Below are 22,226 nucleotides of genomic sequence, written 5' to 3'. Positions count from 1 at the left end.
GGCGTTTTCTTGACGTTCTGTTGCCTCATATTATGTCTCACATCTGACACCTCCTGATACCGACCCATCATCCCATAGACATTAGACATCAACACATAGCYCCYRCAATGCTCAGGTTCAAGATCARTCACTTYTCTTGCAGCAATTTTAGCAAGATTTGCATCRCCRTGGAGATGRCATGCYGCCAAGAAYGCCCGCCARACCACTGAGTTGGTYTTGATGGGCATTTCCGATAGCAAGCCATAGGCTTGCTCAAGRAGCCCAGCTCGGCCAWRCATGTCAATTACACAAGTATAATGTTCGACTGTTGGTACTATATTGTATCTTGACTGCATCTGGCTAAGAAATTCTTGCCCTTCTTTCACTAGACCTCCATGGTTGCAGGCCGATAGAACACCAACGAATGTCACCTCATCGGGCATCAAATTTGCATCACAAATACGTTCAGTGCCTCGTGGCCAAACCTATGCATTGCGTAACCCATGATCATGATGTTCCATGAAGCCGGATCTTTGATGGTCATGTGGTCGAAAACCAATTGAGCTTCTCGCATGCTTCCACATTTGTCGTACATGTCCATAACAGCATTGTTGATGTATGTATCATCATCATCTTTCCCTGATCCCTTTGTAATCATGTACCCATGAATCTCCTTGCCATGCCTCAATGCTGCTAAATGGGAACATGCTGGGAGAACAGTGGTGACAGTGACTATATCCGGACGAAAAAAAACTCCATCACGCAACATTCGTTGAAAAAGCTTTAAAGTTCCCTCATGATCCCCATATTGTTGATGAACACCAATGATCGAATTCCATGAATATATATCCTTAATCGGCATTAGTTCAAAGATATCCAAACCATCAAGAAAGGACTTGCATTTTCCATGCATGTCGATTAACGCATTACAAACTGCAATGCCTGAAAAGTACCCCAATTTTGTCACAAGTCCATGGACAGCCTTTCGTTGTGAAGGTCCCCTTTCAAGATAAGCACCGATAATATGCCGGTCATAGTGAATCTGCTTGGCACATTCCCTTATGCACGTAGCCTCTGTAAGCACTCCAAGGCGTTATGGAATTCCCCAATTTGTGCATAGCCGTTAATCATGGCATTCCATAAGACAACATCTCGGTCAGGCATTTCATCGAACACTTTCTGCGCATCCGCCATCAACCAAGATATTAGATACCCATGAACTATAGCACTACCAACAAACAAATCGTGATCTACACCACATTTAAGAACCAACCCATGAACAATCTTGAAACCCACAACATCCCCACAACTAGAAAATGCCTTAACCACACAAGGGAAGGTGAACTCGTCCATCATAACACCCGACATGCGCATTTTCTCATAGACCCGTAATGCGAGGTTTGGCATGTCATTAAAGATGAATCCAACAATGATTGCGTTGTAAACGAATACGTTGAGTTCACAGTTTGAGGAGGAGGAACTAAAAACCAAAAAGGCGTCGGAGATGGCGTTGCACTTGGAGTACATGTTGATGAGGCTGGTGATGGAGTTCAGGGAGGTAAGGAAGCCATTAATGAGCATGTAAGAATGAAGTTTCTTGCCTTGCTGTAAGTTGGTGTTACTTGCAGATGATTGAAGGGTTGTTATGCATGATTTTAGGTTTGGGAGAGTAGAGAAACTGCGAAAGAAATGAGATTTGCTGATTATGATGACCCTTTTGTACATTTAAAAATCGGGTTAAATACATGAAATAGCAACCTACTTTCATAAAATTTCTTATTATAGCATTCTACTTTTATTTTTCTTTATTACAACAATGTACTTTCAAATTATTTTTTATTAAGACATTGTACTTTAAAAAATCTACCCATAATAGCAATGGGTAACCTGTTACCTTTTAAACCGGTTAACCCTTTGATTTTTTTTGCTTGTGTGACTTTAATGAGGTGATGTGGATGCCACATCATTTTGATGACTTAACTAAAATTAAAATAAAAACTTATTTCAAATTATTATTAGTGATTTTCATATTTCATTACTATGATCTAAAAAAACATTTAATTATTTTTACTTTTTCTTATTAAGTTGCATTCAAATTAAATATTCTTAGAATAAAATATTTATTAAATAAATATGAAACATTATTTTCGAGATATATTTTGTTTGTAAAAAATGTAACTTTTCCTATTTTATGTTGTTCAAATAAATACATATCTTTTAAAGTTTTTTTTAAAATATTAACGAAATAAATTGTTATCTATAWTTTTTTAATATTGTTATATTAATAAATAATTCAAAAAAGTCTAATTAATTTAATATATTTATGCGTCAAGTAAAAAGTTTTTGAACAAATATAATATATTATTTAAAAGATAATATTTTTTGGTAAAAAAATGAATAATTCTTATTTTCATTTTTTCAAAAAACACATATTTTTTAAAAATGTTAGCGAGATAAGTTGTGTTGATCTACTAGTTTTATTGATATTGATATATTAATGAATAATTTAGAATTTTTTTTAATTCATTTAATACATTTATTAAATAACATATAAAATATCTAAATATTAAAATTAAAAATATAGTGTTTAATAAGAACTAGTAGATGCTATAAGAAAATAATTTTGAAAGTACAATGATATAGCAAGAAAATCACATCATTATAGTACATGTGGACAGCCTACGTGGATAATGAGGTGGCATGAAAACCTAGTATAATGGGTAAATTTAAATCAAAAGGTTACCCAATGCTATAATGGGTAAATTTTTCAAAGTACATTGTCCTAATAAAAAATAGTTTGAAAGTACATTGCTGTAATAAGAAAAACTGAAAGTACAATGCTATAATAAAGAAATTTATGAAAGTAGATTGCTATTTTGTGCATTTTGTCATTTAAAAATCTGTAGACAACTTTGTTCTCTGTGACTGAGCTCAATCACATCCTCCATACAAGTATCGGTGTTGAGAAATTGTGATTAGGAGAAAAGTAGAACTCCGCATTTGAGAAAGCAAACTCTGCACATTACCAAACTCGACGATTAGAAGCATGCATAAGAAACTTGTAAATCTGCAGAGGAAAAAGAAAGCTCTCAGTCATACCAAAAATGGTGGTGGTGGCATCATGTTAAAAACACTTGTACATTCTGCTTTCCCACTTGTAATTGAGAGATTCTCAGATTTTATGCATAAAATAGTTGTACGTTATGCATTATGAGTTGCACCTAAGAGTTTTTTCCTAAATTCATATTAATGTAGTACTAGTAGTGTTTAAAAAAGAAGAAATTTTAAGAATTGATGCATAAATGAGTTGTACATTATGGATAAAATGTTTTCTTTAAGAGTTTATGTAGTATATATTTATATACTATATTATAAAATATTTGACAAAAAAAAAACTCTTAAAAATCATCTTTTATACATGAAGTACTGCTTATTGATACATATTACTTATTTAAGACTACAATTAAATTGTGCGTAATTACAACTTATTAAGCTCTACGTTTGAATTCGTGTGATTAACTGCTAAATGTAACAGGATACACTGTTTACTTTTAATTATAAAATATAATTATGATAACTATTGAATTCTAACGGAATACTTATTTTTTATCTTTATAAAAAATTATATTATTAAATCAAAAAATAAATTAATTCGTTAGTAAATCTAAATTAAATTATAATACAAAATTGAATTAAAGAAATTACACAAGAAAATGAGAACTTTTATAGATTTTTTAATTTTTTTTATGATATATTCAAATTAATATTTTGTCAAAAAAACATTATTGTTTGTCCAAAACCATATGAAATCGTATTATAACATCAACAGAAACCAAACAAATAAAATAAAACATTAAAATCAAGATATGTCTCGTTGTATCACACAAGTACCATTCTAGTATATACATATATATAGAGGGTTGCATTCTGATAAGTAGAAAAATTATGGTGAGAAACGTGAAAATAGATCTTCACCATTAGATCAATCATAATCAAATACCAACATTAATGAGGTGTTCAGAGATGTATCAAATCAATTCTCTTCTAAACATACAATTCATAGGTGAACATAAGATCAAAAATAATCAATGATTTAAATCTTTTTCTATATTTTTCACCATAACTTCATTTCTCTCACGATTACTTACCCATATTTAATATAAAAAAAAACATCCATTGTAACTCTAGTTATCACCACCAACCTCAACTACTCTCTATCTTCCACAACTACAATACAACTCCGAACAATAGTAACATGATTCATGTTTATTTAAATTATATTAATATATGGTAATTTATATCATCATTAAATCTTTTATAAATAAACAAATGGAACTTTAAAATCGTTAAAATTCAGGACGCGGCACAGATACAAGCGACTAGTCATGTGTGAAAAACAGAACGAAAGGAGAAAAGAAAAACTTACAGGGGAAGTATAGTGGTGTATATAAAGTTGGAAATTCGAATAATGGAGACGCAGAAACACAGAAAACCCTTTTGGATGAAAGATGTCAGGGGAGACGAAATTCAGTGTCATGTGCAGTCTCTTCAACTGGATTCAGAAATCCAAATCTTCTACGAAGAAGAGATCTAAGTTTCGGAAATTCCTCGATACGTATTGTAAACCCACAGATTACTTCGCCGCTGTCAGATTAATCCTTCCCAACCTCGACAGAGAGCGAGGATCTTACGGCTTGAAGGAGTCGGTGCTAGCCACTTGTATCATCGACGCCCTTGGCATGTCCAGAGAATCTCCTGATGCTCTTCGTCTCATCAATTGGCGTAAAGGGGGAGCCAAAACTGGTGTTAATGCCGGCAACTTCTCACTAGTCGCTTCCGAGGTTACCAAAATTATATCTTTTCCTTTTTTTAAATTCAAATTGATTTTTGGAATTTCCACCAGCATTATTCTACTTATAGTATTGTTTAACGTGGAGGTTCACCCAAGGCCATTCATGATCACCTGCCGGTAAGCTGGTCCTGAAACCCACGGTTATCCATTATCTCCAGCTATTTCTAATAAATTTAGACCAAGATTTAGTTCAGACCAAGGATAAGAGAGCTAGTTTGTACCTTGAGTCAAGAGAGGGTGAATATTGAAAGTATTCAGAAGACCGGATATAAAGAAACTGGAACTGAGGGTTTTAAGCTATGGTATCTATGAATATACATGACTAGGAATCAATCAAGTACGAACAATGATAAATAAGAGCTTGAAAATGTTGTACATATGACTGAAAGACGAAGGTAAAGATGCAATCTTAATAGTGAAACTAGTGTTTGAGAAGGTGGATATTGATACCATTTGTGCAGTAAACTGAAATAAATGAACTCAAGGAGCACCTTTGAGGGTGAGTTACGTCTGACATGCTTCAATGTGTATCGAACGACAATCTTAGGAGGTCCAAAAGGAAGTCGCTCCGAGACTTGGTGAGCTAGGAGTTTTATATAGAAAAGACCTTAACGATCATGTAGGTAGAGGGTATGTAAATTTTCAAGGAGGCTATGGCCATTTGGGCATGATAATAGGAATTGAGAAGGAGAAGGAATTTTATTTTTGGTTAAGTTCTTTTTCTGGGAAATATGGATCTTATGTCGTAACCTTTAGTTAGTGGTCAAAGTTTCAGTGTGATGTCCATTCTAGGAAATATAGTGAAGTCATACTTGGAATGTCTGCAGTCACACATGGTTTTTAGTGAGAGACTTTTTCATCAGGCACGATGTTAGACAAAGTAAGAATGTCAAACACCTTGTAATTAGATGGTGGAACCTAAAAGGCGATAGGATGCCTATGGGGAAGCTAATATGTTTGCCAAAAGAGATGGGAATGCACATTCAGAGAGAAGAATAAGAGATGGTTGGAAAAGTAGCCACCAAATTGAATTTATCTAAAAATTAAAAATGGAAAAAATGGTGTTAAAACAGTACGAATCCATTATCAAGTGTGCAGCATATTAGGTTGAAGTCAAAAGTCAATGTGTACTCTTGTTTGTAACATGAGTATTCGGTTATATTTCCTAACTAAGTGAGTTTTCCTGTGGGAAGGATTTTGACTTTGATTTCTGCAAGCTTCTAGGATATCATTGTAGAATATTTTCTTCCTGGGACAATTTAGAAATACTTTGTGGTGATTGTATTCATATTAAAGATGGATATCCTTGTATAAAACAAACATTTTAGACCCCACTGACGGTATTACATTTTCGTTCCTTTCGTCATTTTAGCTCTCTGCATCAGATCTTTGTTGGCCATTGATGATGCTATCCTTCTTTTGAGAATTGGCTAGTAAACTAGGTACTGAGCATATATAATTTTCTCATGGATATGGAGGCATGGAGCTGTATGCCCACCAATGAAACTTAGATGGGTGTGATTATGTGTTAATTTTTACTGAAAACCTGGCCAATTCATTTATATCATAGCTTATGATGAGTCTTGAAATCTAAGGTAAAGCCATTTGTGTAGTCTTAGTCAATGGAGAAGTGTCATAACTATCCTTTCTTTTTGCTGGGTAGAATCATCTTCGTTGCATTCTTATTCTTGGTTAGACTATAACTTTATGAATATCAGTTAACTACTATGTGAAACAGCTTGGTGAGTGCCTATCTTATTGCAAAGATCCTTACACTAATTTTTACCTGTGGGTCTGAGCAGGTTCTACAGAGGAGACAGGGCATGATTTCTGGTGGACTAACTATTAAGGAGTTAAATGACTTGCTTGATTGCTTAGCATCGAGTGAAAATAGGTATGCTGGTGTTGTCTGTTCACCATAAAACGGCATCTATAAATCTAATTAACAAGGATGTACCTGTTCATTACTTCTTTAATCTTGTATAACTTGCAATGTTGAATCTACTTGTCCCTTGCATCTTCTTGTTTGGGAGCAGCCCCTGTATACTCTGTCTGTACAAAAGACTCTGTATAACACGATGTAAATCACTGTTGATAAGATATTTTGATGGTTACTCCTGATATGAGTCTTGTTACCTTCGAGGAAAAATAAAGAAATTATAGATATTCTGAAGTAACTTACATATGTAAAGTAGTGCCATGGCACTAGGCCGTGCACTCTTTTTGCAACTAGAAAAGAAACAGATTCCAAATGTTAAATTAAGTGATAAACATTATTTACAATTCTGGTATCAATAGTTATATTTTATAGACTTTAATACAGTATGACTTTGGACTACTAATTTTGGAGGGAGAAACTAAGGGTGCAATCTGTAGAAAAGTTAGCGTGTATTTAAGGAGTTACTATCTGACCTTTATTTTACCTTTTTTAAATTTAACTGAAAACCATCATAACTTGTTGAAACATTGTAAAAGGTGAGCTCAAGGTGCAACTCCTCTCTATCTCTGCACCTTGTACCATGCCATGTTGCATAAGGCACACACTATTTTGTGAAGATAGCCACATGTGGGCCTAAGATGCAACTGTTCACTAGTATCATGCCATGATCTCAAGTAATAAAGAAATATCTTATCTTCGTAAGGAGCGATGCTTATTGTTATCTTACAGTTAAGTTAGATATTGCTTGTGCTTCTTGATATTAGGTGGTGCTTATGGTTGGTCTATATATAAATTTTGTAGAAGCTTCATCAGCTTTCACAATGAACTCACCCACTTATTTAATCATTTGTTACTCGAGTGTTTTTGTGTTGTATTAGTATTACATCTCTGATTGGGACTCGGTGCTATATCGCTTTACTACAGAATAATCAGGGATTATTTCTCTATCGTGATGTAGTATTATATTTTTTTGTATCTGAGGTGTTCATCTAAAATTTCGGGCTTAAATATTTTACACTAGCTGTCCTTGACCCTGTATGCATATTGGGAAATCCCTATTATAAGTATTGGGTTATCACGACATAATTGTTGATTCATGGTTCTCATGATGGGATGGTAGTTTACTTGGTTGATGGAAAAATTTTATGCTATGGTTTTCATGCTTATGTCTATCATCTTTATGGCCAACTGTTGTGGTCGATCTCGCCTTTTTTCTCTTTTTTCATCTCTATTTTCTTTGTTGTTTTTGCTTCGCTTTAATTATCCGTTATGACAGAACAGAGAAGATTTCTGTTCTTTCTGATCTGATCAAGAAAACAAATGCACAAGAAATGAAGTGGATCATCATGATTATCCTTAAAGGTTTGGTAGTTATTTATTGTTAGCAACTGGTTATGGTCCTTTTATAGAGCTTGATTTTGTTTCTGTTTTAACATCTTTAAGATCTCAAGTTGGGAATCAGTGAAAAAAGCATCTTCCATGAATTTCACCCCGATGCTGAAGACTTGTTTAATGTCACTTGTGACCTAAAACTGGTTTGTGAGAGGTTGAGGGATCGACATCAACGGCACAAGCGCCAGGTAGACCTTGATTTAAACTTTCTCATTTTTCAGCATGTGATATTTATGGAATTTTCTAATTGAGCTCCAAGCTTCATGATATGAAACAATTTCCTCCTTCTCAAACTCATCTTTACACCTTTTTGATAATTACATACATATATATACTTATAAATATGTGTGTTTGTACAAATACATGTATATATGTGTGTGTTTGTACAAATATATGTTCATATTTGTATGTGTGTGTGTGTTTTTGTATATGTATGCATACATATTTATGTGCATGTGAACATTTGATTTGGTTCAACTTTTGATGGCAGTCGTTTGAAGTATATAATGCATTTCATTATTTATATGATTTGGCATTATTCCAATCACTAATATGATGTTTAATTCTTGCAGTCTTTTTCAGTAATGAGATGATATTTTAGGATTAATATCCACATCTAATTGGAAATTTATATTAATAAATCAAACAGTCATCATCCAGTTTGATTTTGCAATCTTTTGAAAAGATACAAAAAATGAATTAGAGAATTCAAAAAATAATCATGTATGAGTTTATTTTGTTCATCACCAATTAACCTATTACAATGAAGTTTAAGTAAATGTATTATCAAATTCAGTCGCAATTTCATCTGGATTCAACGTAAAAACCCAATATATTCAAAACTTAGTATGATGCTCTTAAATATTTTCAAGAGTTAAATATGAAGCTATGAAGGTTTATATATCACAGAAGTATCAAATTAATTTAGTTTCTACATTACTGATGAAATTAAAAAAATTCAGTTATCATCTTAAAGTAGTTGTTTAAATGTGCTATACAAATAAAATCTATTACAATGAAACTTAACTAAATGTACGATGAAACTTAATTGAAAATTGATCTGGATAGAATGTAATCAAAACCCAACATGTTCGAAACTTTGTATGATGTTCTTAAATATTTTCAGGAGTTAAATATGAATCCATGATGATTAATATATGACAGAAGTATCAAATTGAATTAGTTTCTTCATCATTAATGAAATTGAAAAAAAAATATAATTATCATTGTAAAACTGTCGCATAAATGTTTTGTACAAACATAATCATGCTAGATTTTAGAATGTGTAGCTCTTTAAAAGATTTTGATGCAAGTTGATTCAATATATTACACATTTCAAATAAGATAAAATGTGAATGAATCATAGTTGATGTAAAAGATGCCTTTGTCTTCATATAAATGAAAAATATATTTGTTTGTATATCACTACTTTTAGAAGAGTTTTTTGGTTTTGCTAAATTACCATGTTTATGATGAAAAATTTCTATATGACTTACAAACTAATAAAAAACATGTCGCCTTTCAAATTATTAGAAGACAATTGCTAATGTATTTAAATCAAAAGCTATTTTTTGCGTTGATTCTTCTTTAACATCACTTAATAAGTTTTCATAAAGCAACATACCTGAGAGTGTTGTCGTACCAAATCCTCTAACATGTGCCAATATATTGGTCCTGTACTTTCTTAGATACAGAATTAATTATCCTTACGGCACAATTTATCATCACCACTGTAGCATCATTCCTTCTCTTTATCATATCTTAGGCAGGGAAGGGTGAGATTTTCCTTGCATGATGGTAAATATATCTGATTATGTTTTAGAATTTAGCACTAGATGTCCATTGTAGAGGTCGAACTTTTGAAGCTGTGACTTTTTGCAAAGGTATATCATAATTTAGTTGCTTGTGTGGTGTTACATTGCATGCTTTTCTCTTTTCAGGATATAGAGGTTGGAAAAGCTGTACGCCCTCAATTGGCTTTGAGGGTTGCTAATGCAGCTAGTGCATGGAAAAAGGTATACACTGTTGGTGAGGGGACATGTAATTAGTTAACCTAATCTGCTTCTTTATATGTGAAGATTTTTCCTAGAACAAAATTGCCATGGCCCCCTTGCTCACATCTTTTACTTCTCTCTTTCTACAGCTTCATGGAAAGGAAGTTGTCATTGAGTGCAAATTTGATGGTGACCGTATCCAAATCCATAAGAACGGAGAAGATATACACTTCTTTTCGAGGTAAGCACATCCTTGAAACTGAATGTTTATCCGTTTTTAATTTTCATTATTGATTTCTGGGACTTTTTGTTGTCTATGCTACACTTTTTAACAAACTATTACCATAAGCCTAAGCACAAGCTATGACTAACATACCCTTCATGCTCTTGCTTCTTAAATGTGGAGACATCTTATTAAATTCTGGTAGATACATAGAAAATAGGACAAGCTGCAATGCTTAAAGGTTTATTGAAATAAAATGAATTAAACTTTAACAACAGACCTTGAAGTTCCCATGTCATGCTAAACAACTATCTCATCTATAAGCTAAAGCTATTCAAGCAGGTTCTGTTCCTTTATGTGTTTGCTGTTTTTATAAAAAAGGACACATGTTAGTTGAATGAAGCTTAAAACTTTCTTCGTGTTGCAGGAATTTTCTTGATCATCCAGAATATATACATGGGATGTCAAATATTATCATCCAAAATGTTCTTGTTGACAGGTAAAAAGTAGCCATTATGTTGTAAGATATTATATCAGACAATGTTTTTTCTTTCTGATTTTGTTTCACTAGCTCATACATTGGACTTGTATTCTGCTGTACTGCTCCTTCCTGAGATTGCAAATGTGTAATCATATGTGGTTTTGTTTCTAGTTCTTTTTCCCTGACTCTGGCTGGTTCGTGTTTTAGGTGTATACTTGATGGGGAAATGTTAGTTTGGGACACATCAAATGAGCGTTTTGCTGAATTTGGTTCAAATCAAGAAATAGGTTTGAATACTCGTCCCTATTTTCTCTCTTTGTCTAATGTTGCATATTATATTCATATTCTGACTTTTATTTTCAGCCAAGGCTGCAAAAGAGGGACTTGCTAGTGAGCGACAGGTTACCTTTTGTGGCATTTGGGTTTAGTTGATGTTTCATGAAGGAAAAACATTGACTGTCTTTTATTTCTCTGATGCAGTTATGCTGTATCCTTCTCTTGCACCTAAATTCTATATAAGCTGTAGCCCTCTAGTAGCTGTAGCCCTCTAGTAGCTGCAGCAACATATTTGTTTCTTTGACTATGTTAAACCCTGACTTTGGGTTCTGCTAGACGTGGCATTTGATATTCTCTATGATGGAGACACCAGTGTTATCCATCAAAGCCTAAAGGAACGTCATGAGCTGCTAAAGAAGGTTGTGAAGCCAGTCAAGGGTCGTCTGGAGATCTTGGTTCCTGATGGCGGTCTTAATGTTCATAGGACTGTTGGTAAATATTTCTTAATGACACTTCCTTTTGCTGACAATTGTCATTGGCTTTCAACTAATCCCATTTGAATGCAAATTGAAAATGAATCTGCTTTACCTCTTCCTTTTAGTGTTGATCTTGGTTGGCATTCCTTCATTTTCTTTTCTTTTGGGGGTCTTGTTTGTGGTTAGGGGTTCAATAAATTCCATTCCAATTAATTTTAACTTTTTAGGGGTCATGTGCCCTAAGGTTTTTATAATTTGTAGAGATTGATTTTAGTAATTATCAAGTGATGAACAATTTTTAGTCCCTGAACTTATGTTGAAGCAATAATTTTAGAATTATTAGCATTTGGTTGATTTTATATGGACCTATTTACATTATGTGTTTAAGCAGACAATTTCATATCGAGGCTTCTTGGCCAAATTCTGTTTCGTCTATGATAAGAGAACTCTTTGGATGCTCATCTTAGATGCTGAGCAGCTGAGGCTTTATAAGTATAAAATGACAGTAATTATGTGTTGTCCATGTCTTTCTTATAAGGCAGTATTGTGCTGTTAGAGATGCAATTGTAGTTATTTCCATTTTGACATGAAATGATAAGCATGGACTGCTCTATGAATCTGTGGACTTGTTTTCATAATAAACAATAGAATCATCTTAGATATCCATGTTGTATTCAACATTAGTCTTTTTTATAGCTCAGCATCCCAGAAAACTTTCTAGTTACACACTTGCTTCCTCTCTGTGTTTGTTATAATGGAATCATTGCAGTAATGGAATGAGTAATTCCAAAGGAATTAAGATATGTAGTTTGATTAGACATTTGGGAGTGACTGATGACTACCGTCTTCCAGTTTTGTAGACTTCCCCTTTTGATTATTATGGTGTCTGCCATAAGTTTCCTAAAATGATCAACTTTATATTGAGAACCACTGTGATATGTTGCAAAACGTTCGTTATGACATGGAACATGATGTCCTTGTCGAGGTTCTTAGAAGCTGCTTTATGTTATAGTTTTTTTAACTTTCTTACTTCCTTGTTTGTCTCCCTCTTTCCAAGGTTAGATTACTGTATTTGTAAGCTAGGAAGTAGTAGTGCTTCTACCCTTATGTGGTTCCCATAGCTGGTGCTTCGGAGGTGTGTGCACCCCAAGAACCTTTGACCATACCGATGAACTATTGACCACAAAATTCATAGAGATATGAGAATGAGGACTCGCAGGGGGCAACTTTCGTTTTTTTAATACCAAAAAATAGTCGAAATTCACAATTTGCAAATATTAAACAAAAGCTAATGTTGAAAATAGACTCAAGTTTATTTAATGAATGTGAGAGAAATACAACGCAACATAACAAGTTATCTTTTTGTAGTTTGGGCTAATATAGACAGAAAGTAAAATTAAAAGCATCAAGGACATATGACATAGGGTTTAGTGTGAATCTGTCTCATCTATTTAATGCATAAATCATGAAACTGCAGGTTGTTTAATTTCTTTTGTAGACTTGTATATACGTCTACACACATATATAATTACATCCCCTACCATCAGCTTTCTAGAATTCTGATTCTTGGTATTCACATATCATACACCCCTATATTATCCATGTACTTGTATAGCTGTATCCTTGAAAGATTCTTTATATGGCTGCTTTTAGCTATTAACACTTGCACTTATAGGCTTTCGTGGTTGATGTTCTAAAGTAAATTGAGAGAAATGCACCAAAGAGGGAGTCATTAAACCTTCAGAAGGTACTAACAAAAAATTTCTAGCAACCTTGAGGTTGCACCTCCTCTCTGGGCATCTGGTTTATTCATTTCCTTGATGCTCTGGATGTTAGCATCTGATCATTCCCTTCGGGTATTTGTGTTCTTTTTCCTGACTTCCCTTTTATGAAACTGTAAGGCACACATATATGAACTCACTAGAATTAAGGATAAGTTAAGAAGATTTAGCTTTTGTATTTTGCTAATGGGAACATGTACTGGTGAATAAAACCTGATTGCTTAAGCATATATCTTAGGCTATTGGCAATCTGTTATTTGATCTAACCTTTCATGTAAAGCATCTATTGCGTGTAGCGTTCCAAACTTGTGTTTCGTTCCATCATGTGGAAACATTTACTATTTTCAAAATAATATTGGCAATTCAGGGGAACCTTGTTGGTCACAAGTTGCTCATAATGTTGACGATGTTGAGACATTTTTTAAACGAACCATTGAGAACAGGTCAGTGTTTTATCAGTTAAAGTAGTTTTTGTTTTAGTACTTTATCTGCGAAGCTATTTGCACTATGAAAGAGTTACACTTATGGAGTTTTGGACTCATTGAGTATCTGAAGTTAGATACTTAACAAGTCCAAATCTTCATATGAGATTGGATAAAGATAAATCTTTCATTGTACAAAACATCTTGACAAATAAAAGGTGATTCTTGTTATGGACTTAGAACTGACAAATGATGATTCTTTTATGTGCTTTTTATGCACAAATGTGGCGGCCTTAATTGTATTTTTGTTGCACTAGTCTTGCTGCCTTGTTATCTCTTGATGGCTCGACTTTCTAAGCTACGAAGCAAAGGATATTTCAGCATCGTGCAATGCTACTTCATTTAATATGCATTATATATATCACAAGAGAATCATCTTTTACCACTAAAGAAGTTTTTTCTTCCAGCAATACCATTTAATATGCATAATATAGTCAATGATATATTTGTAAATATAGAGATGAAGGAATTGTTTTGAAAGACCTTGGCTCCAAGTGGGAACCTAGTGATCGGAGTGGCAAGTGGTTGAAGTTAAAACCTGAATATGTTAGAGCTGGAGCTGATTTGGATGTTCTCATAATAGGTTGGTAGTGTTTCTTTGTTTCCCTGAAGATGTTAAATGGTCCTAGTTTGTGCTTAGATTCAAGTATTTGTTTTCAGGAGGATATTACGGCTCTGGTCGTCGTGGTGGACAGGTGAGGATTGATCTTCTCAGTTATTGTATTCTTGAAATGGAATAATGAAATACAAGTTACTTTAATTGAAGGTTGCTCAATTTTTGGTGGGCCTGGCAGAGCGCCCTGCCTCAAACACCTATCCTAGGCGGTACGTTGCTCTTATAAATTAAATTTTGCCTCGTTTCTAAATAATGGATATACCTCAAGTCTGTATGCATATGATCCACTGCTCTAGTTACTTGCCTAGCAAATACTTTTATCCTTCTTCATTGGAGTTTTTGTAACTTGGAGAGTAGTTTCTGTATAATATAGATCCGGACAAAAGAATAAAAATGTATTATTCTTGTTTGTCCTTGACAATTTCTAAATAGGTAGTATATTAATGTCCAATGCTGTCAAAGCATAACCAGATCTAGCCATGCTTTCAAGCTCCCATGCCTCAATCTTTTTGGAATCATCATTTCATGTAAATGCCAAGGTTCTCGCTTGTATTATCTTGAGAGAAATCTCTACCTCTTTATTCAGTATTGTTTATCCACTCCGTAAGTACTTGATTGACTAGTTTTCTTTTATCAAACCAAAAAGGAAGGTAAAAACCATATATTGATCATTGTAATTTTAATTTAACTAACAATAGGTCAACCAACTTTCAAATTTGACTATTGAGTTACTTAAGCCATTGTTGTTAATAACTGTCGAAAGCATGTTTGCGAGACAACATGCCATGTGGTTAACATACGCTAGTTTATTAGCTTATCTTTAGAATTTCATTACAGTAGCACTTGGTACTTGGTAGTCATCATGTGTAGTTACTATAATGGTTCATCGCTTGGTTGATACTTTACATCTATGTGGTGTTTGTATGTAGAATGATGACTTGTTTTAACTGCTTTTAGCATCAGGTATTTTGCATTTAATGCTTAAAGTTGTATGTTTGATCATATGTTGAACTGTTCAATGTGCTCTATAAGTAAACTAGTACACGTGTAAATTGCAGCTTCTGAATTGATTGTTGCAGTACAGACGCCATGCTGCTGTATATATGTTGGCTATTTGCTACCATCATGACTCATAGTGGCCCCATGACAACTATGCATGGGAATGTTTTCCCAAAATGATTTCCCGGTTTCAATTTACTTTGGAACATAAATGATTTCTAGTATTGTACCTGGTTTTGTCAACAATACGTTTTCTACCAGTATAATTAATTGAAATTCTCAATCAAATACGATTTATTTGCAGGTTCATTTCCTTCTGCAGAGTGGGTACTGGACTCTCTGATGAGGAGCTCGATGCTGTTGTAAATAAATTAAAGCCTTATTTTAGGTAATGGATGGTAATTTTTGTGGGGATGCTTTTTCTTTGATAACATCGATTACCGTAGTTAAGGTGCAATGCACAAAGCACAAGTCCCAGTACCCTACTTATTCTTTTTATATATTTTCTTGTCGTTACTTGCCCTGGATTTTCATATGATATGCGAGTTTCTAATAATAAGAATCACTGCAGGAAATACGAATACCCGAAGAAGGGTCCCCCTAGCTATTTCAAGGTCACAAATAACTCAAAAGAGAGACCAGATGTCTGGATTGATAGTCCTGAGAAGTTAGCATTCTTTTCCCTGTAAAAAGATGAAGAATTTTTCCTGTCAATATGAATACTTCTCACCATTTTCCATCTTTTTCTGTCAAGCACAGATCAATCATACTTTCTATCACCAGCGACATCCGTACAATTCGCTCTGAGGTGTAGCTGTAGAATCTTGCAACGTTCTTTTTGTGCAGCTTGACCAATTTGTAAGATGGTGACGATGAATTCTTTTTGACCTTTTAGGTTTTTGCTGCTCCGTACAGCTTGAGGTTTCCTCGAATAGACAAAGTAAGGGATGATAAACCTTGGCATGAATGCCTTGATGTGGAATGTAAGTGGGTAAATCCCTTCAAGCTTCTTTTGTTGTGGATTTTTCTTTTTTCCTTTGCCACATACAGTAGTGATGTATGTTTTATGGTTACAACTTTCTATGGTTGGTGTTCTAAGTATTGAAGTTGACTCTTACAGCTTTTGTAGAACTGGTGCATTCTAGCAATCATACGACGCAATGGGGGGGAAATTATGAAAAGCAACAGGAAAATAAACCAAAACGATCAAAATCATCAAGGACTGCAGATAAGAAGAGTAGTTCTGTCGTTCCTTCTCACCTCCTTCAGACTGATGTTTCTCAGATTAAGGGAGAGACCTTGATATTTTCGAATATGATGTTTTGTATCCTTCTACCATATTCATTACACGTCCCTCATTGCTCTTTTTTTCTAAGAATATTTTGAAATGCTAGCCTCACTTTGACTGTATGCTTTTACTTGTTCATCAGTTCATGAATTTAACTGAGTTATTGGATGATAGAAATCAGGATCTTTGTAGGATGTTCGTATGATAATCACCCAAATTGTAGTTCTTTTCCATCTTTTTGGTAGATCTTTCTAGGATGTTCATATGATGATCACCCACATTGTAGTTTTTTCCTCCTTTTTTGGTGGTTTTCTCGTGAAGTGCCCTTTGAAGGTAAATCTTGTTTTTGTTGGGATGACAGTGTTATGGCTGCCGGCTCATTTCTAATTTTGGGAGAAAAAAACTTCCTTTGTTGCATATTTTTTCAACCTTCGAGAAGGCTTACAATGAGTTAATGGCCCCATTATATCTATGTTTATCTGCTCTCTTTTTCTTTCCGATGCAATTCCCTACATGTCAACTTTGAATATCATGTTTAATCTTTCCTGAACTTGTAGACTTTGTTAATGTACCTCCGACACATTCTTTGGATTCATTTCATAAAATGGTGGCAGAAAATGGTGGTACCTTTTCAATGAATTTGAATAACTCGGTTACTCACTGTATTGCTGCAGAGAGTAGAGGTTTCCCTTTTCATTTTATATGACTTCTCTCTCTCGCCCCCTCCTTTCTTTGCTTGAAAGATTCATGTGGACTTCTTCTGGCAGGGATCAAGTTTCAAGGTGCAAAGAACCATGGTGATGTTATCCACTACTCGTGGCTGCTTGATTGTTGTTCACAGAAGAAACTTGTTCCCTTACAACCCAAGTAATTACAGCCTTACCTGTTACTACCTTTTTGTGTTTTCAGTTTTTCTGGAAGTGTGATATTATTTTGCGGTACGACAGGTATTTCCTTGTCCTTTCTGAGTCTTCCAAGAAGAAATTACAGGAAGAGATTGATGAATTTTCGGACGCTTACTACTTGGATATTGACATTAAAGATATGGAACAGGTAACCAAAGTAGGATCATGGTTGTATAGACAGGAAATTCTCACGCACATTACTCGTGTGTGGTGAGGATTGAACCCTTGATCTCTCGGGAGGCTGGGCTTTACTGGTAACCCAGATACCGTTGGGCCAGTAGGATCTTGGGTTGGTTACAATTTTTGAATGTTAGTATGTTACAAAATCAATAGACCAAACCCCCATGAATGCATTTGAAAGAAGGAAAAGGTAAGTGGTATGATTTCATGGGCCATGGTTGCCATCAGCTCTTTTGTAGATTCTCATATTGGGATGTCCTGGGAAATGTTGCCTGCTTTGTTTTATAAATTTGTTCTCTTGATCTGCCATGTGTCCAGCTTTTGAATAACATCAATAGATCCGAGGATTCTAAAACCATAGACTATTATACGAAGAAATACTGTCCTTTGGAAAAATGGTCGCGCTTCAATGGGTGCTGCATGTACTTCTATAAGCCAGCAAACTGCCTGTAAGATCCTGTTAAAGTTTTTCTACTTCCTTTTTCATTTTTTAATTAGCGAAATTCTAACATAGATGGTCAACCACGGGTTTTACCTGAAGGGGTTTGGATTGGGAAGCTTTACTTGAACTTACAACGAGGAGGATAAAGCTCGAAGTTTGCTTTGGTGGTGGCAAAGTTAGCAGTTCTATCTCTAACGCTACTCATTTGGTGGTCATGTCTTTGCCAGGATTCAATGTGGACTTTGATACTATCGTAAAAAGGTAATCTACAGTTACCTAAAATACCCTGCTGTATGTTGCTTTGAGATACTCAATTTGGTGCCTGCTCCAGCCAATTGATAATTTAGGAAAGCTTGAGCGTCTTTGGCCTAAGTTACTTTTCGTTTGAAAAGGGTAAAAACCTAAAAATAACAAGCAATTGGATGCATAGTAAGCATGCTATGAAAGCGTAAATATCTTAAAGACGTTTTATTGGAAGTGTTTGTTCTAAAGATATCTAGTTGTATGTATGGAATTGGCTTCTAATCTTAATATTAACCGTACAGTTTCTCAGCATCGGAGAGGCGTCTGTTAAGGAACAAAAATTTACATATTGTTGACTGTCAATGGTTAGAAGACTGTTCCGAAAAGGACCTGATGCTGCAAGAGGAAGAATACAGTATGAGACCATCTGGTTTTATTTTTACAGAATCAACTTCATCCGAGTAAGTGTAAACATGCCTTCTTTGCGTTTATTTTCAAACAGATAAATTCGTAGCCTATTTAGTTTATCAATAAACATCATAAACTGTAGTGAACATAAACTCGAGCCAGAAACCTTCTCAAGCTTGAAAAAAGAAGATAAAGATGAGAAGAAAAACACAGTTAATATAGAAGTACCGACTTCAGATAAATATGGCAGAAATAGAGGGGGGAAGATGAGAGGGAGACCAATTAACACGAAAACAAGTACTAGAGGAAGGATAGGTTTGAACCAGCGTCAAAGAACCAGGGCAAGATCTGGCAACAAGGCTGTGAAAATACATGAACACGTATCCGCCGATGATGATGATGATGATGAGGTTCCTGTAGATGAAAGCCATGTGAAGGATGATGAAAAGAGTTGGCATGAAATGCAAGATGTCATTGCAGAAGACACGGAAGTCGTAGAAAAAGCCATTAATGTATCTCCTAATGCAAAAGTTACCACAGAATATAGTGGCAAAATGGCCGATGCTGCTGCTAATAAAGAAAGCGATAAACTGGAAGTCATGGTTGACCCTGTTCAAGCCATGTTGCTAGATATGATCCCGAGCCTGGAGCCAAAGACCGAAAACAAAACCGTTGTGGATCCGCCTGTTGCCAAGAGAGGAAACCCAACTTTGGATTCTAATCCAGGGCCTTCAAAGAAGAAGAAAGTCAGTTACAAGGATTTGGCCATGGAGCTGCTCAAAGATTAGTGTTCTTATCTTACAAAATCTTTGTTTATGGTCAAAATGTACACATTGACTCTCTTTGAGGTTCTTGTTGGGACTTGGAAGTGTTCTAAGGACTTTGAATCGTTCTATGTACAAATTCTAATTGCACTGTGTTTTCAAGTCTTTCTGTAAAACTATCGGTTTAAAAGTCAAAGGAACAAGGACAGCTCCAACCAGTGGTGGATGCAGAAACAATTATTGTAGGGGTTATAATATAAGATAAAATAATAATTAACTTTAATTTCATTAAAAATGATAAAAAATTACCTCTTACAACTGTGTCCTACGACTTTTCATCTTTTGGAATTGGCTAATTATATCATTATTTGAAACTATGAGAAGTGTTTCTTTTTCTATAATACATGTCATTGTAGCATTAATGAAATCCATTCACCGAGTTTTTTTTGTGCAAATATGATTTCACAATCTTCATAGTAGAAAAACATCTTTCGACTGTTGCGGTGGCAACAGACAGAACCAAAGCTAGCTTCAATAACCAATATGCTAGAGGATAAGTTGTATGTTTTTTTTTGTCTCCACTAGCAATTTAGCGAGCTCGGCAATACCATTCAAATCGACAAATCTTTCATCTTGACGCACAATCAAATATTACATCTTAAGTTGTTTCTCAAGAACGATCATTTCTATACGACTAAAATCATGAGAATACAACTCACTCAACTTCAATAAATTTGATATATTGAACTGTGAAAATGAATCATATGGACTCAAAGCTAATATATTTTTAAGCAATTCAGTGCTTACCTCACTAAATCGATCCTCGAACTCTTGAATTTGCATGTCCACAACAGTGTTGAAAATATCAAACTTGTAATAATGACGATTAGTGATGTTCGTCCTTTGTCTTCCATTTTTTAAACGACGACTTCCATATCCAAAGATTTAATATCATTTGCTTCACAAAAAGAATACATTTTCTTCAAAAAGGGATCAAAACCAGGTTCTCTAAATTGTTGCAATAGTTGTTTAGTTCCTCTTGTCAATGAAACCGCTTTTAAAATATCTTGATCCTTTTATTTGAAAAGCCCATGACAACAAGTCTGTGACCTCTAAAATATGAAACATCAAGTGCAAATAAATCACGAAATCAAATGTCTTCAAATATGCTAAAATACCAGTTGCTTGAGTGTAACTAAAACCATTATCCCGTTCTCTTCAACATATTGGAGCACTTCAACAACATTCGGGAACAAAGCAATCAAACTCAAAATGGTTTTGTAATGCGAACCCCATCGTGTATCTCCGGCTCATATAAAAAAAGCTCTTGGTACATCCATGTTCTAGTTTCAATTTCACACTTACCAATTGCTTCTTGCACTCTATCTTTGTAACTTTGTCGAAGCATGTCTTTACGCTTGCAAGAAGCATTCACCACATTAATCACCATTCCTAACATATTAATTTTTTTTAACTCCGTCATGTTTATTTGCAACCGACACAACAACTAATTGAAGTTGGTGAGCAAAACAATGGATATAATATGCCGAACTATTGTCATTGAAGATCAAAGCCTTTAATATATTGAACTCACTGCGCATATTGCTTGCTCCGTCATAGTCTTTCCCTCTTATCTGTTTCAAACTCAATCCATGTTCAGCAAATAAAGTATCGGTGGAAGATTTAAGAATTGAAGAAGATGTCCCCGTCACATGAACAATGCCAAAAAAATCTCTTCTTAACAATACCACGTGCATCAACATATCGTAAAACCACCACCATTCATTCCTTACTTAGAAACGTCACTAGACTCATAAACTAGCAATGAGAACATATCATCACCAATTTTTTTACGAATGGATTTGAGTATTTGATTTGCAAAACTGTAACGCCCCAACCCACACATTGCATGTAATACATATTTCATACCAAAGAAATACATATTCATATACATTCGGGTCCACTAGTACAAGAAATCTACTATGACCAAACACAAGGTCCAAAAATTCAAAATACTATCTTGTACTAATCATCAGAGCTATGCATCAAAAGCAAATCTTCAACCAAAATGCACGAAAGAAAAGCACTAAATCTTTTCCTTTCCTTTTCCTTCCACACTTCCTGCAATACACATTTTTAAAACACAAAACGAGGGTTAGACTATAAARTCTAGTGAGATACCCTATTCATGTCATTGCATGGTGAAGGATCACCAAAACCTTTGCAAAATCAAGTATTCATATAAATAACAAATATATATGAATCCGTAATACCAAAATACCAARTCATTTCTCAAATTCAAGCTATCACTTAGCTTATTCAATTCTCATACCTTTTGAACCAATCAGGTTCCGTAAAATGCCACTTTTTAAACHTTTTTCYYAATAACGAGGTTTAACAAAGTTTCAGGCCAAAACAGTTCTTTYCTCCACAATAACATCCAATCTATGATTTCCAAATAAGAACCTTGATCCTAAATCCTTAAATCACAAAGAAATAAAGATTC

The 22,226-nt window shown here is 34.4% G+C and overlaps 1 protein-coding gene and 1 pseudogene across 6 annotated transcripts; one reads left to right on the top strand and one right to left on the bottom strand.

Annotated features, from left to right (window-relative positions):
• The window catches only part of LOC112505877, a 3,901-nt pseudogene extending 2,197 nt beyond the window's left edge, over nucleotides 1-1,704 (bottom strand).
• A 2,769-nt stretch (nucleotides 1,705-4,473) lies between these two features.
• Nucleotides 4,474-19,916, top strand: LOC112506432 (DNA ligase 4). Of its 6 annotated transcripts, none has more exons than XM_025110465.1 (27): nucleotides 4,474-4,820; nucleotides 6,634-6,725; nucleotides 8,047-8,132; nucleotides 8,214-8,350; nucleotides 10,103-10,177; nucleotides 10,306-10,397; nucleotides 10,807-10,878; nucleotides 11,068-11,147; nucleotides 11,224-11,261; nucleotides 11,341-11,347; nucleotides 11,473-11,628; nucleotides 13,761-13,836; nucleotides 14,334-14,458; nucleotides 14,536-14,570; nucleotides 14,642-14,700; nucleotides 15,795-15,878; nucleotides 16,062-16,157; nucleotides 16,250-16,298; nucleotides 16,386-16,473; nucleotides 16,611-16,814; nucleotides 17,336-17,461; nucleotides 17,546-17,645; nucleotides 17,726-17,831; nucleotides 18,182-18,312; nucleotides 18,405-18,566; nucleotides 18,851-19,009; nucleotides 19,213-19,916. In XM_025110465.1, the coding sequence occupies exons 1-27, from the start codon at nucleotides 4,488-4,490 to the stop codon at nucleotides 19,742-19,744; spliced, it is 3,300 nt and encodes a 1,099-aa protein (XP_024966233.1). In that variant the 5' UTR covers nucleotides 4,474-4,487; the 3' UTR covers nucleotides 19,745-19,916. The 6 variants fall into 6 exon arrangements, with proteins under 6 accessions (XP_024966233.1, XP_024966232.1, XP_024966231.1 ...); XM_025110464.1 differs by having other exon boundaries at nucleotides 19,207-19,916; XM_025110463.1 differs by having other exon boundaries at nucleotides 19,099-19,916.
• Nucleotides 19,917-22,226: the final 2,310 nt, after the last annotated feature.

The sequence above is a fragment of the Cynara cardunculus genome, assembly GCF_001531365.2.
Source record: "Cynara cardunculus var. scolymus isolate 2C chromosome LG 2, CcrdV1, whole genome shotgun sequence".
NCBI lineage: Eukaryota > Viridiplantae > Streptophyta > Magnoliopsida > Asterales > Asteraceae > Cynara > Cynara cardunculus.
The sequence above is the reverse complement of the archived record's forward strand: the minus strand, read 5'-3'. Positions and strand labels throughout refer to the sequence as shown.

Excerpts from the sequence above, each read along its gene's own strand:
- LOC112506432 (XM_025110463.1), top strand. The coding sequence starts at position 4,488 with ATGTCAGGGGAGACGAAATTCAGTGTCATGTGCAGTCTCTTCAACTGG. Across the intron at positions 14,571-14,641 it reads CTGGTCGTCGTGGTGGACAG|GTTGCTCAATTTTTGGTGGG; the intron begins GTGAGGATTGAT and ends CTTTAATTGAAG. Across the intron at positions 19,010-19,098 it reads ACAGAATCAACTTCATCCGA|TGAACATAAACTCGAGCCAG; the intron begins GTAAGTGTAAAC and ends CATAAACTGTAG.